We start from the raw sequence: 15,492 nt of genomic DNA, 5'->3' as shown, positions 1-15,492 counted from the left end.
TGATGGAGGTCTATGGGGTAGCTTCCTATGTTTAGCTTCTCTTATGATTTTGTTTTTAAATTGATCAGAATTAAAATATAAAAGGATTCTCTAATGATTATGTTATTTAGTTCTTAGTCAAAATAAGTCTGATTGGATTTGTTAGAACCCTTGGGTCCATTAGGCCCTAGTAGATTAGAAGATTACCCCATAGAATTGCTCAGTAGCATGTGTTATCTCTGGCGATTAATTACTGGGAGGGGTGACTGCATCAGATGCCTGAATCTTTCTTTCTGGGTCTCTTAGCAACAGCTTGAAGAAGAAGCAGCTAAACCTCCTGAGCCTGAGAAGCCTGTGTCCCCTCCTCCCGTGGAGCAGAAACACCGCAGTATTGTCCAAATTATTTATGATGAGAATCGGGTAAGCTCATGCCATTTCTTACAGCACAGGCCTTTAAAAGCACTTGGCTATGCCTTTTTTAATTATCAGTATGTTAAGTGGTAATGTTAATTGTGTTGAGACCTGAGTTCTGTCATAATTTTTAATGTTCTTAAACTTTGACTAAAGCTTGATTTTTTTTTTTTCCCTTGGAGATTGAAGAAAAGTTGATAGATGTATCTTAAATTAATATTTTATATATTGCATAATATTATTTAATGAGAATATAATTTTATCAACTGACTCTCCTATCATACAAAGTTGGCAAGCAGATTTGTAGCACATAATACAAAACAAACCATTCTGTAGTTTTTCACTTTATAAAGGACATTTGATGCCAAATACTGATACTATCCTATGAGAGATGGGTCATCGGATGTGGAAATGACTTGCATTGTTAGCTTTAGATAGCTGGGCTGTAGATTGAATCTTAGTTAATAAAGTGTGAGGCCATTGACCTTTAGGTAGACTTTGCTTTTTTGCTTTATTAAAACAATTTCTTCTTTCATACTAGTAATTAAAAGTACTCATTGGTTTAGGAAAGCCGGGCCTCAATTCTGTGAATAATTTTGTGATGTCAAAGGTTTTTGGTTTTTGGCTGGAATCTAGCCCAAGAACTAGCAGTTAAAGGGAAATGGATTTCACCTTAATATAAAGAAACTTTCCAACAGAGCTGCTTAACATTGGGCTTCTAGAAGTTCCTAGTCTAAAAAAGAATATGCTTTAAGTATTGTGGGAGAGAATAGGCCTGTTAGCTAAAGATGATCATAAGGTAGAGGTTGAGATTGTTGTTTTAACTGGTTTTCTTTGTAGTGAGTGGAGTCATCAGAATCAGTACATCATACCCAGGCAACCTATAACTTTATAATAGCCCAATTCCTAAAGGAAATTGGCCATAAGAAAGGCAACTATGAATTAATTATTATATACACATTTATAGGAATGATCTTATACCAGATACACATGTATGTGTATATATATATAGGTAGGTAACTGAAAGTCATCAGATACATAATAGGATAATGATAAGTGTCAGAGGCAGGTAAAAATATGGGCCATTAATGTTATTTTCTTGGCTGGGTTCAAAATTAGTTCAGTTTATTGAATGGACAGAGCAGTCTCCTCGAGGATCTGTTTGAAGATCTATCCAGTGAGAATAAACTGTATATAAAGCCAGTGACGAGGACGGCCTCGTGGCTTTCCTGGAGGGTCAGTGACTCTGGTCAAGCAGGAATGTGGCCCAAGGTTGACAGGTGCTCCCTTAGTTTCAGGAAAGCCAGGAGCATGTTGTTTTATGTTGAGTCTCCTGCTTTAAAAAAAATACTCTATAGAATAATAAAATACTTTTGTGGGCTGATGGGCTTCATGGCCAGTTTAGAACCTTGGAGATAAAATAAATAGGGATTAGAGCTAACAGTGGAAAAGAATCTTATAAAGTAAAATTTGACTTCTTAGTGTGAGTCAGTTTTAAAAGAAATTGAATTCAGCGATATTAATTGAATTTCTTAATTAAGCATTGTCATTACTTGTGAATTTGTGATTGACTAGGATGTGAGGACTGAAAACTATTGAACAAGATCTGATGGAGAGTTTAATTTGTGTTCAATTTTTGTAGATACATGTTTTCATTAATTAGTGTAGTAAGCATTTCTTGGGGCCCAGCAACAAAACTAAACACTTCTCTCAGACCTCTTCTTTCTATTTTAGTATATATATATATATTCCATTTTGTGATGCATTCTGTGAAGAATAGAAGAACAACCAAACTTATTAGACTTACAATAAAGACTATTTTTAACTCACAGTAACTGTAGAAATCCTCTTTTTACACATCTCCTCTTTTTGATTGCCCTGCTCGGAGTCGCCCTCAGTGCTGTAGATCTGCAGCAGGGGTTCCTGGAGGGGGTTTGTGAGAGCACCACTGGGCCCAGGGCACAGGCCATCTCACTACTGCCTCCCCGCGCTGTCTTCTGTCAGGCCTTCACGGCCTTCTGAGCTTTCTTTAATGAATGACCTTATCTGTTTTGGCACCAGAGGAAAGAAGAGATGGGTGAGGGCAAGAGGACATTTCTCTCTTGTTCCTTGTTTGGCAGCCATCTACACGGTTGGGAATTAAGCCAAATGTGGCTTCTGAGATAGGAGCCATTATCTCGTATTAGGCATCTTTCGTTTCTTTAGAGAGTTAGTGGGAGGAAGAAAGCTGCCCAAAAGTGACTGTTAATTTTAAAGTTGGCTTCCTGAGAGAAAAATTGTCTTGCATCATATTTAAACTTTAGACTGAGATTCACTTAGTCTCTAAACAGACTCATCTCCTGGACTATTTTTAACAGTTCAGTTTGCTGTTATCCTTCCCCGTTGTCAGTTCCAAAAATATTTATAAATGCTCTAATTTCAGAATTCTAATACATATAGAAAAGGGTGTGCATGGAGTGTGGTTTTCAAAGATATCTTGTTTATTTTTTGATTGCATGATTTGAAAGTTAAAGTGACAACAGAAGAAAGAAAGGGATTGAGAGTAGAAAGTGTACTAAGTGCCAGCAAGCTCTAGTCACCTAGGCCAGTGTCCTGGGCAATCTCTGTTTCCCTCTCAAGAGTTAGTTAATCAATGAAGAGCATCAGTCCTGCCTCCTAAATAGTGGTCTCGTCAGTTGCTTCTCTCTTCCTCCTTTGGCAATAGCTTATATGAGCCGTCATCACTCACATAAATAGTGAGTGTCCTTCCTTCAGTCATATAACTTTACTCCCTTGTCTCTCAGGGTTATTTGTAGACAGTTCCACTTAGCCTGCCTGTTCTTGGTATAGACTCTAATACAGAGTGCCTCGAGAAAGCAAATTTAAGAGGTGTGTGGCTGGCTCAGTCCGTGGAGTGTGCAGGTCTTGATCTCGGGGTTGTGTGTAGAGATTACTAAAAATAAACTAAAAAAAAAGAAAAAGGAAAGCAAATCAAAAAACTGGTGAGCGTTGGGTCTGGTGGAAGTTAGTTGCAGGTGCTAGATATTTCCAAATTTATTATCTATGATGATGTTATTTATGTGTTATTTAATATATGTCTGTAGCTAATCTGAATTTTAGGATCATTACATTTTGACTTCTTGGGTTAGTCGTTTGTTCTCAGCTGGAAACTTTTTTTGATTGTTGTAACTTGGAGGAGAGATGGAGTGCTACTGGCATCTAGTGGGATGCTGCTAAATATCCCACAATGCATAGGGCAGTCCCTGGAACACATACGTGGGCCCAAAATGGTAATAGTGCCAAGGTTGACAAATCCTGCCTTTAAACTCTCTGTAGAAATAGGATCTGCTCTGCAAATTTAATGGATATTTATAGTTTTATATTTGACTTTTTTGCTGTATTTATTTCTCATCTTAACAACCTTCTTAGTTTCTTGGAGTTTGGAAAGTGCTTTTTACAGTATTTTGTACTTCTTATGCTTCCTAGTTCTTTTCACACAATACATACTAAATAAATATTTGACGGATTGATTTTGATTGATAAATGAGATGAAAAGGAGAATATTTATTTTAAAGGAACATTTTTCTTTACACTCGGGGAATACTGATTAATATCCAGTCCCATTTGTGTGTCACATCAGAAACCCTGGAGAGTTTCCCAGCAGCAAATGCATTGAGGTGGGCGTCTGCCCAGCAGACGGGGAACCATTGTTACTAACGGGAATGTGTTGAGAGGAAGAGGGACTTGAGAACCACTGACACATTTGGTAGTCCTATAATTCTAGTTTAAACATTTTTAGCTTCGAATTTGTTATATTTTGTCTATTAAAGGACGATTTCTGTTAGCACATTCGTCTAGATTAATTTACTTTTGAAAATGGACCGTAAAAATTATTTAATTCAGCATTTATTTACTATTGAACACTTGAGAAATTCAAACTAGCTGTTTCCTCTGTTCAGTTATTACCTAGGTTTTCTTGTAACTAGAATATAGGCTCATTATAAGCTTTTCTTCCAAGAGATCAGTTTGGCTTACAACAGTAAAGACTGGCAACTTTATGGTATTTTATGTTTTAAAATTTTTATTAAAGACATTATGTCTTGAAGTGTTGAGGGATTCATTTCTAATAGTGAATCTGTGTTCCCTCTCCCTAGAATCTTGATACCTGTTTGCTGTTAAGAACTTCACAGTTCTTTAGTTATTATTATTATTATTTTTTAAGATTTTATTTACTTATTTGAGAGAGAGAGTGAGAGAGAGCACAAGAGTGGGCTGAGGGGCAGAGGGAGAAGCAGACTCCCCGCTGAGCAGGGAGCCTCACATGGGGCTTGATCCCAGGAATCCGGGATCATGACCTGAGCCAAAGACAGCTGCTTAACCAGCTGAGCCACCCAGGCGCCCCTATTATTACTTTCAGTACAAATGTGAAGCTTTGACTTAATTTGATGAGGAAGTTATGAAAACAAAAGAGAGTATTTCAAGAGTATTTGGAAATAAGGAAAGTTCTACTACAGAGTAGTTTTTAGGTAAATATTATTAAATTGGTAGTGATTTTGCACTTAGGTAATATAATTTTTAATTATACAATATAATAATGTCTTTATCTGTAGAAAAAAGCAGAGGAAGCTCATAAAATATTTGAAGGTCTTGGCCCAAAAGTTGAACTGGTAAGTAAGAAATTTCTTTTTTCATGTCTAGTGTTTTTTTGTTTTTTTGGTTTTTTTTGTAGTCATTTTGCTTGGGATAAGATGGAATACAATCTTTGTATTTTGGAATGAGATCTGGGCTGGACGTTTGTGGTAAACTTTAAAATAGTGGCGCGCAAACTTGGTTACCTTTGCAGAAGTATCGCCCTGAGTGTGTTTTTGCTTGAGCAGGCCATTTAATCATACGAGGTAGAAGCAGGACGAGTAAGAACAGAAATAGCTCTTTGGACCATATGTTCTTCCTTTGCCTTTGAAATTAAAAATCCATGAGTAAATGTATTTCTTACGGGATACGGTGGATTTATAAACATTTTTACGGGGGTGGCATTAATAGGAGATGGGGTAAAGAGAATTATTCAGGGAACCTGGAAGTCTGGAGGTTCTGGTAGGGCAGGTATTGTGAAGATCCATGAGTACTAGGTTTACATGAAAATATAAACTGTTGCTTTGTATTTTCATAGACATGTGTACAATGTTGTATATGTAAATATTTGATTTATTTTATAGCCACTCTATAACCAGCCATCGGATACCAAGGTTTATCATGAGAACATCAAGACGTAAGTATTTATCATCTTTGGAGTTCTTCAGTTAAAGACCATATATTCTATAAAGAGATCGTTTTTATGTTATCTGCTGACATTATTATAATATAGTGTAGGTGTGTTTTAGATTTGTGTAATTTGCTGTCGTTTTACTATATGTTATCTTCCTCTGGCTTCTTGGGGGTTGGGGTAACAGCTTTGAGTTTCCGAGGCCAAAAAAATGAAATAAATTATTGCATAAAACTAGCTGGTTTTATGATCTGCTAGTAAAAAAGGTGAATACTTAACATTGAAATGGCTTACCTTGAGGCTTGAATTTTTTGCCTCCTGTTTTGTCTTTTTTTCAGTGGAGTACCTGCAAGGCGCATGATGAAGTAAGATAATGAAGCTTTTTCATTTAAGACTAGTGATGACACCGTCCCCCACCAAGCCACATCTGCCATTGCAAAGTAGAAGTGCCACGGATCATTTTATCATTATTCAAAATCCTATTCTAGGGAAATCCCTTCCATGACTCTTGCTAATGACGGTATTTGTAGACCCTTCTGCCATTTAATGTCCTGGTGCCTTGGAAGCGCTCAGTCACCTCACGTGGGTGAGGAGACTGCTCCAGAATGTAGTTTGCTTAGCCTTGCTCATCCTAGATACCAGGCCTTTATGGATGCAGATTTTGGAATAAGAAAATAAGTGAAAAGAAAATCTAATTTCTTGATCTGATTGAAGTAAGAGAGGAGGCTAGATAGGTATCTTTTTTTTTTTTTTAATTATCATACTTTAAGAGAATTTAGGTGAATTATTCGTAGTTTGTAACAAAAATGTAATATTTCTACTTTATGTTTTATTAAGGATAATCAGAACATTTTAATTATTTACTAGTATAGTTGCTAATGAGCACATTGCTATTTATATATCAGATATATTTTTTTCTTTTAAAAAATTTCTGACTGAGAGTATGTGCAATAGTTGACTACTTTGCAGAATTGGTGGCAAATATAATTTGCATGGTAGTATGCATGAACAAAATTGAAATTTGAATAATTTTAACTTTTGTTAAATAAGTGGTTTATAATAAAAGTCATATACTTAGAATTTTTCTGTGAGATGCTACTATGGTCTTGACAACCCTTAGAAGTAGGCTTAGACAAAACTCATAAAATATACCTTGTTCTGGAACTGTTTAGCTGTTTTAGCATTTTTAAAAAGGAGAATAGCAGATAAAATCTAGTTGGCTACTTTTAATGATTTTTTTTCCCCCCCACAAAGCTTCAGTTATGTTTGTGTTCTGTCTTTTTCCCCTAATATTAGCGGGAGAGCAGCTCTGTCTGATTTATTTTATGCTGTCTACATTGCCCGACTGCAGTGCTTAGCACACTGTTCTGGGATGGCTTACTGACTGGCTGACTTCTTAAATCCTAGGAAACATTTTAAATGATATTTATTGATTATCATTTGCTTTTGAGTAACACGTAATTAAAATTAGAGCAAACTGAATATATGGTACCGCTTCCACTGTATGTCACCTTGTGAAGTAACCATTTACTCCGCTGCATGCATCCATATGAATCGTGTAGTAGCTCTTTTCTCATCACCGTCATTTGCTTTGTATGAAATAGCAAATCTACCTTTTGATAATTCTTTTCATGTCTTGGGTACTGTCCCACGTAGCCAGCTCCTGACTGCCCACAGAGCCGGTGTCCCTGTTAGTCCTGAGGGGCTGATAATCCAAAAAATTACTTCTACTTGCCTTGGCTTTGTATTTATATTTGCATAATCAGCTTGAAATCCTTTCTGGAAGTAGGTGGGGTATAAATATTTATATTTGAACCTGCATGTCATTGTTTTTGAAGGTCACAATACTTCAAATTTAAAAAGTGTAACTGTTTCATTAAGATATAAGAGAAGTCTTCCTGTCTTGTCACATTGCCCTCTGTGACTTCTTAGTGTGGTTTGTGTCATTTCTGTGACGGAAGGAAACCTTCTGTGTAAAAGCACAAGTCCCCTCTCTCTGTGTTGGTATACGTTCTCATAGAAAGGAGGTCAGCACCATACCTGAGGTAGGGAGGTAACTTTAAAAGCCTTTCCTTCTCTTCTACCTCCCCTCCTCCAAGAGTGCACAGAGATGTTTATATCACCAGAGTTCTTGAGAAGAATCAGTGACTGTGTAATTATAACTTGAAACTATTTGCCTTATACTTGGACGTAATAATTTAAAATGAACTATTTGTATAAAATCTTGCTGGAGAGTGGAAGGAATTTTAGTCAGTTCTAATTATTGCAAAAGTCTTATTTTACAGGGTGAAAAAAATTAAGATTAACTTTGATTACATCAGATATTCCTAAGTGATCTTTGCTTGTTTTTCAGTGTCTCTGAAAAAAAAAAAAAAGTGAATGCATTATTAAATTGTGCTTTTTCTTAATGTCATACAACCATATTTTTCTCTTCTAGAAACCAGGTGATGAGGAAAAAACTCATTTTATTTTTTAAAAGAAGAAATCATGCAAGAAAACAAAGGGTGAGGTCCTATCCTTTAACTGAAATTTGTACAACTTTCCCATTCATGCTCATTTAGGCATTTACTTTCCCTTTATTAGTGAGAATGGTTTTTGATTATGTTTGAGAAAAGGCTGCCGATTTAGAAAGTAACTATAGGGATGACTTAAATATAAATCCAATTCTAGCAGCGAATGACATTTAATATCATTATCAAAATAATTTCTTTGGTCATCTGTGTATAGCATTTTCATCTAGCCAAAATAAAGAAAATGGTGAGTAGTTAAAAAAGAATATGAAAGAGAAATAGGATGATCAACATTTAGTCTCTCAAACCCTCAGACCAATGTGGGTAAGTTACAGTCATGCTGAGTAGACATTACTGCTCTTTCTTTATTAGGAACCGGGTCAGCTAAAGTTCAGCTTTTTGAAATTCACATTCTTTTTCATATTTATTATATGACTTGCATCCAGAAGTTTTGTGGTTCTAATGTTCATGGAAATGAAACTACAGAAAATATAATGCCAGTATACTTCTTTTCACGATATGTTCAGACTAAATTTAGACAGACTGTTGATTCATTTAAAGTCAGTTGCTTACCAGATAAATGATGTTCTTTAAATCACATCAAAAATGAGCCGTGTACCTTATATTTAATGACATGACAGTTAAATGAATTTTAAAGCTCAAGAGTGAGTGGCTTTTACTTGATACATAACTTCCAATGTAATTTGCCAGTCTGGTCCTTCAGATACTATCTTTAAATTAATGTTTTTTGTTTTTGTTTTTGCCAAAAACATACAAATATTAAATAAGAAACTACTAAAGCATTTTTTTTCCTATCCAGTAATTTTGTTATAATTGTGGTCATTTAATGTCTGGTGATGCAAACATAGAAGCATAGACTTTGTTTTCATGCTTCACAGAGTCTTTAGTTATAACATTTACGTGTTCACTGATTTAATAAATATTTATTGGCTGTTTACTCTGTCCATGTATTATTCTACAAAGGTGAGCAAGATAGCCATATGGTTTTAACCCTTGAAGCATACAATGTAATTGGGGGCAGATGAGTCACAGGCAGTTAGAGTATCGTAATCACACTGTGGGAAGGGACATACAGATAACTGTGGGACCATACAGGAGGGACAGCTAATGCCCCATGGATGAATCATAAAGGGAAGTTTGCAGGACAACGAGAAACTCTGGAAGTCTGCGCAGGCATAGGGAGCCGCTGAAATCAAGGTCTGGGAGGTGGAGGGAGGGTGGCAGGTTGCTGGGAGTGCAGCAGAAATGAGGCTGCTGAGGCAAGAGGGCCGGGTCGCACCTAGGAGGTCCGCCTACAGGACTTTGGGTTCGGTCCTGAGGGCATCTTTTAAGTGTTTGAACTGAGAAGTGAAACGTTCAGGTTTGTATTTTAAGAATGTGCTTCTGGTTCCACCATTAAGAAGGCCTGGGAGACAGTTCGGAGGCTCTTACTTTGATGTAGGTAAGGGATGATGTTGGCCTGGACTGAGGAGCTAGCTAGAGATGGAGAAAGTGAAGGACACAGAAGACACCTGGGAGTTGAAAAGAATGGGAAGTGTCTGGGGGTTGGCACAGATCGTGAGGAGGATAATATTCTCCTCTCTATTGCCACTTTCTTGAAGGGACCAATGTTAATGGTTTTTCATGAGTCCTTCTACACCTTTTTCTATCCTTGTGTTGTTGACACGTTCACAGTTCTATGCTCATAATGGAGGCTCTCTGTTTAAAGCCTCTCTGTTTAAAAAATGAGATCATACATTACTCATTTCTCTAAAAGGATTAATTCTTGGTTCCGTGTAGTTCACTGCATTTCTTTTTATCATAAAGTACAACCAATTTCTGCCTTTTCCAGACTGTCAAAAATGTTTATTAGATAGCATTATTTATAATAACAAAAACCTTCAAGTAATCAAAGCCTCCAGGAGTAGAGGAACGGTTAAAGCATGAGTGTTTTCTCTGACAGATTGTTAGGAAAACACCAAAATGTCAGTATATTTGATTGGGATTTTGAACTATTCACATGTTTCTATTACTAATTTTCCTTTTTTTTTTTTTTTTAATATTTATTTGACAGAGAGATAGAGAGAGAGTACAAGCAGGCAGAGAGGCAGGCAGAGGGAGAGGGAGAAGCAGGCTCTCCGCTGAGCAGGGAGCCTGATGCTGGGCTCGATCCCAGCACCCTGGGATCATGACATGGGCCGAAGGCAACCGCTTAACCGACTAAGCCACCCAGGCGCCCCTCCATTTTTTTTTTTTTTTTTGACAATGAAGACATATATTTTTATCAGGAAAATAGTAAAAGTAGCTGGTCAGCTACTAGTGGTAGTTCATTAATTAATTAATCTATGTTAGTCTTAATGTTAACTAAAAAAACTAGCCAAAATATGCTTTATATGCTGATCTTTGTAGGAAACAGAGCTCTTTTCTCTCTCTCGTCTTTCAGATCAAGAACAGCTTTTCATTCACAGTTGAGTCCTAGGCCAAATGTACTGCTGACTAGCCTTAAGAAGTAACATTTACTTTAAAGTATTAGGTTTGTCAGAATGATAGAGTTTAGTTTAATTATTAATTTGCTGCGGGTATTTAATAGGAACAAAAAATCTGCCAACGTTATGATCAGCTCATGGAGGCATGGGAGAAAAAAGTGGACAGAATAGAAAATAACCCCCGGAGGAAAGCTAAAGAAAGCAAAACAAGGGAATACTATGAAAAGCAGTTTCCAGAAATTCGAAAACAAAGAGAACAACAAGAAAGATTTCAGCGGTAAGTCATTTGATGTTTAATGGCTGTGCTCGTCTCCTGGCTAATGGCTATGCTCTTTTCTCTCTGACAGAGTCCCACTCCTGCTCTCTCACGGTGTTAATGTTACCTGAATCTGATCTTAAGAAAGTTCATAAAGAACCTTTCATTTTGAATATAAAACTTCATTATCAGCTAGCAAAGATTATGTCTTGGTGAATTTAATATTAATTTTTATACTTAACGCTGTTCAATCTAAGTTTAAATGAGTATTTTGAAATTAATTATTCTGTTCTTGAAAATACCTATTCCTTTAGAAATGACAGTTAAAAAGAATAGACTTGAATATTTCTTAGTTCTTCATTACCTGCCAACATGACTAAACAGTATTAAATAGATGGCTAATTAAGAAGTTCTTTGATATTGGTAGTTTCTGATTTGGTTTTACTTTAGGGAGCAAGTATTTTGTAAAAGTAAAAGCTTTAGATTTCTTCTCCACTATCTCTTATAAGATTATATGTAAGCTTTAATTCTTTAATCACGATTAAGTCTTTATGAGGGAGATGGTGGTTGTTTTTTTCCCCTCTGTAAAAAATATTTAATGTATTTTTCTAAGTCAGCTGTCCTCTACTCTGGAAGGGAAAGACTGCTATTTGAAATGGAAATGTCTCCAATACCTGTGGTTTTCCAGAAGTTTCCCATAAGTTGTTCTACCGTTTGAACTTGGACATGTAACCTTTAAATTTTAATCTCAACATTTTATTTTTATTTTTTTAAAAAGATTTTATTTATTTGACAGAGAGCGAGACAGCGAGAGCAGGAACACAAGCAGGGGGAGTGGGAGAGGGAGAAGCAGGCTTCCCCGCGGAGCAGGGAGCCCGATGTGGGTTCGATCCCAGGACCCTGGGATCATGACCTGAGCTGAAGGCAGATGCTTAACGACTGAGCCACCCAGGAGCCCCTAATCTCAACGTTTTAATCATTCTTCTATAGAATTCTAATCTTCAGGCATATTACTTAAAAGTAGTGGCTCAATAGCATTTGTTTTCTGACTTCTAGTTGGTTAAGAAAGTCCCATTCAGAGGAGTAATGTATATAAAAGTAACTTAATTGGTGTCTTCTTTATAAATGGCCTTTAACTATATATATAATTTCTTTCTTATATTTAGAGTTGGGCAGAGGGGAGCTGGTCTTTCAGCCACCATTGCTAGGAGCGAGCATGAGATTTCTGAAATTATTGATGGACTCTCTGAGCAGGAGGTAAGGAAATTAATTGACTTAGTTTTTTTGTTTGTTTGTTTTTAAGATTTTATTTATTTGACAGAGAGAGACACAGCGAGAAGAGGGAACACAAGCAGGGGAAGTGGGAGAGGGAGAAGCAGGGAGCCCGATGCGGGGCTCGATCCCAGGACCCTGGGATCATGACCTCAGCTGAAGGCAGACGCTTAACGACTGAGCCATCCAGGCACCCCTTGACTTAGTTTTTTAATTCATTGATTATTCAGGCATTTTAGCCTCATACCCCAGGAACTAAGGGCTTATTTGTACATAAACGAGGGAACATTTATAGAGTTTGGACTGTTCCAAAGACTGGCCAACCACTGAAGGTTTTACACCACGCAATCCCATGATCAGATTGGCATCTTACACGGATGGCTTTGGCAGCAGGGAGGCCTAAAAGAGATGTGAGGAGGCTGTTAACATGAAAACAAGAGCCTGAATCAGAGATGTGTAGGAGCAGACTGACCGGAGAGATTTCATCTGAGGTGGACCTGAAGTGCTAGTGGGTACCCCAAAGTGTGCTTTCTAGCCCCAGAGCCTGGGAGACAGAGATGATATGGCATCAATAAATCCATGCTGAATAAAAATAAATTCCAGTCCCTAACATGAGTCTTCTGAGTTGTGTTCAAACTATCTCTAAAGGTTGGTCCAAAAGCCACCTCCTATTTAGTTCTGGTTTTGATTTTATATACTTGTTTTTTAAAAACCTCATCTCTGAAAAAATAAAGAATAAAAACCTCATCTCTGGTGTCAACTATACTTCAATTAAAAAAAAAAAAAACACAACACCAGAAAATCTCATCTCTGAATTCTGAAGGTCTTGCTTATTTGAATGTGGTGGTCTCCTTAAGTAATGATCAAAGAAATTACTAAATTGCTATATATTTTAAAACTTTTCTGAGAAACAAACTGAGGGTTCTAGAGGGGAAGGGGGTGGGGGGATGGGTTAGCCTGGTGATGGGTATTAAAGAGGGCACGTTCTGCATGGAGCACTGGGTGTTATGCGCAAACAATGAATCATGGAACACTACATCAAAAACTAATGATGTAAAAAAAAAAACAAAAAACAAAACAAAACAAAACAAAAACTAATGATGTAATGTATGGTGAGTAACATAACATAATAAAAAAAAAAAAACTTGTGTTCATAATCCCTGCAGTGATGACTAAATCTATGTTAATTTTTTTTGCTTGCTTTTTGACTGATTCCATTAGGGCACATCTGTAAGCATCCAAAACTAGGACCAGTTGAGATGACTCAAGCTCATGTGTCTGCCCCAAATCATGCTTTGGTGTTCAGATTGACTGAGACTACCCCATAAAATTTGACACTTTGTAAGGACTTGACTGTAAGGCAGTATCCACTTCTATGAGTAGGAAAAAACCTAGCTTTGTGTTGAGGTCAATACCTGTAGTTTTGGTGAGTTTTTTCATAGAAATTTGTGCTCATGAACTTACTAAATTGAACTTCGGGAAAAACCGACTGTATAGATGTAACGAAGTTTTAGTTGAAATTTTATGGATAATAGTCTTCAATTTTCAGTGGAAAGATTGCATAAGATTAGCAAGAAGTATTTCACACGTGAGTTTAATTTAAAATCACTGTCCTTAAGATTTGGGTGCCTGTTTTTTCCCCCTATTCATTGGTCTCCAAAATGACATTAAGATTTATTCTCTAAAATGATGTTAAGACTTTTAAAAATGAGACTGTATTAATATAATTAAATGTTTCATAAGATTATTACTTCAATGAACTTGGCATTTCTTTGTGTCCTTTAGGTCTAAAATGTTACTATCTGAAGTATCTATTTCTTTTAAGTAAAGAACTCTTCTCGAATTGTAGGAGTGGGATATAAAAACATGTGTATACCCTCTGCCTACGATTCATTTAATGAATATTTATTAGATATATGAGTAATTACCACATGCTACTGACACATGAAACTACGCATGTGGTTCTTCCGGCGTATATTAGGGTAGCTGGTCTATAGCCCTCTTTAAATTTTATTCTTTGTAAATGATGTTTACTTTCTTTTGCAGAATAATGAGAAACAAATGCGGCAGCTCTCTGTGATCCCGCCTATGATGTTTGATGCAGAACAGAGACGGGTCAAGTTCATCAACATGAACGGGCTCATGGAGGACCCTATGAAGGTTTATAAAGATAGGCAGTTTATGAATGTTTGGACTGACCACGAGAAGGAGATCTTTAAGGACAAGTAATTTAAACTTTAAATTATTTTCTCATAGAAGCTTACATAAATTCGTGAAAAGTATTTGGCATTCACTTGTAAATTGAACCGTTTCCCCAAAACCTTGGCCCCTTTTTGGCATTTGGATGGATACTGTGGAAAGTAGAGAATATAGATTTGCTATGACCTTCCCATAAGCTTATAGATGGGAGGATCGGTCACAGATGAGAACTGGGGTTATGGAGTCATGTTAAGCGTGGTACCCAAACTTGGGTGGTGTCTCATTCACTTGGGGGTGCATTTTAAAAGAACAGGTTTCTGTGCTCTACCATAGGCCAGTCCCATCAGTTCCTGGTGGATGGTGCCCAGGAATCTATGCCCTTAAAAGACTCCAGCGATTCTGTGGTTGTTTCTCAGGTTGGCAGTTAGGGGTCACCGGGAAGTAGTCTGTACTAATAGTTCTGTTCCCGAGGTCCCCCCCGCCTTTTAAGTCATTAAAATGTTTGTGTGTATGTGTGTATGTGTTTGTTTGTTTTCCCTTTTTTTACTCAGGTTTATCCAGCATCCAAAAAACTTTGGACTAATTGCATCCTACTTGGAAAGGAAGGTAAGAAATGGTTTGCATTGAGAATGTTTATAGGTTTGTGATGTTCGCTACTTTGAAGTTTTTGTGCTCTAATACACAGAGGTAGTTAAATAGAACTGATTTTTATAGAGGGCTTGATACAGGAAAGATTCTTAGGTGACTAATATAGTGATATTTATAATTACGTAACAGATCATAAGCACAGAACACAGTCTAATTTTCATGATTAACAAAAACGACTTGATACTATACTATATTTCCCTAAAAACACATAGATTACAATGCTTTTTGAACCTTACTGAATTTCTGATTAAAATATCAGAGTCCTGATTTTCCCTCATTTTTTTTTCTTTTTCTTTTTTTTTAAAGATTTTATTTATTTATTTGAGACAGAGAGAATGAGAGAGACAGAGAGCACATGAGAGGGGGGAGGGTCAGAGGGAGAAGCAGACTCCCTGCCGAGCAGGGAGCCTGATGCGGGACTCGATCCAGGGACTCCAGGATCATGACCTGAGCCGAAGGCAGTCGCTTAACCAACTGAGCCACCCAGGCGCC

At 36.9% G+C, this 15,492-nt stretch overlaps 1 protein-coding gene across 1 annotated transcript in view; it reads left to right on the top strand.

The window, feature by feature from the left end:
* NCOR1 (nuclear receptor corepressor 1) overlaps positions 1-15,492 on the top strand; it is a 93,705-nt gene that overhangs the window by 44,388 nt on the left and 33,825 nt on the right. Inside the window, exons 6-13 of the mRNA XM_081805997.1 lie at positions 286-399; positions 4,980-5,036; positions 5,583-5,635; positions 8,067-8,133; positions 10,730-10,902; positions 12,048-12,138; positions 14,200-14,378; positions 14,904-14,958. Coding sequence (XP_081662123.1) covers positions 286-399; positions 4,980-5,036; positions 5,583-5,635; positions 8,067-8,133; positions 10,730-10,902; positions 12,048-12,138; positions 14,200-14,378; positions 14,904-14,958 — 789 coding nt within the window. The remainder of the gene's footprint in view (positions 1-285; positions 400-4,979; positions 5,037-5,582; positions 5,636-8,066; positions 8,134-10,729; positions 10,903-12,047; positions 12,139-14,199; positions 14,379-14,903; positions 14,959-15,492) is intronic.

This window comes from Leptonychotes weddellii, chromosome 15 (genome assembly GCF_054177405.1).
Source record: "Leptonychotes weddellii isolate Sample4059 chromosome 15, ASM5417740v2, whole genome shotgun sequence".
In the NCBI taxonomy this organism is placed as follows: Eukaryota; Metazoa; Chordata; class Mammalia; order Carnivora; family Phocidae; genus Leptonychotes; species Leptonychotes weddellii.
Note: the sequence above shows the minus strand (reverse complement) of the source record. Positions and strands in the feature narration are given on the sequence as shown.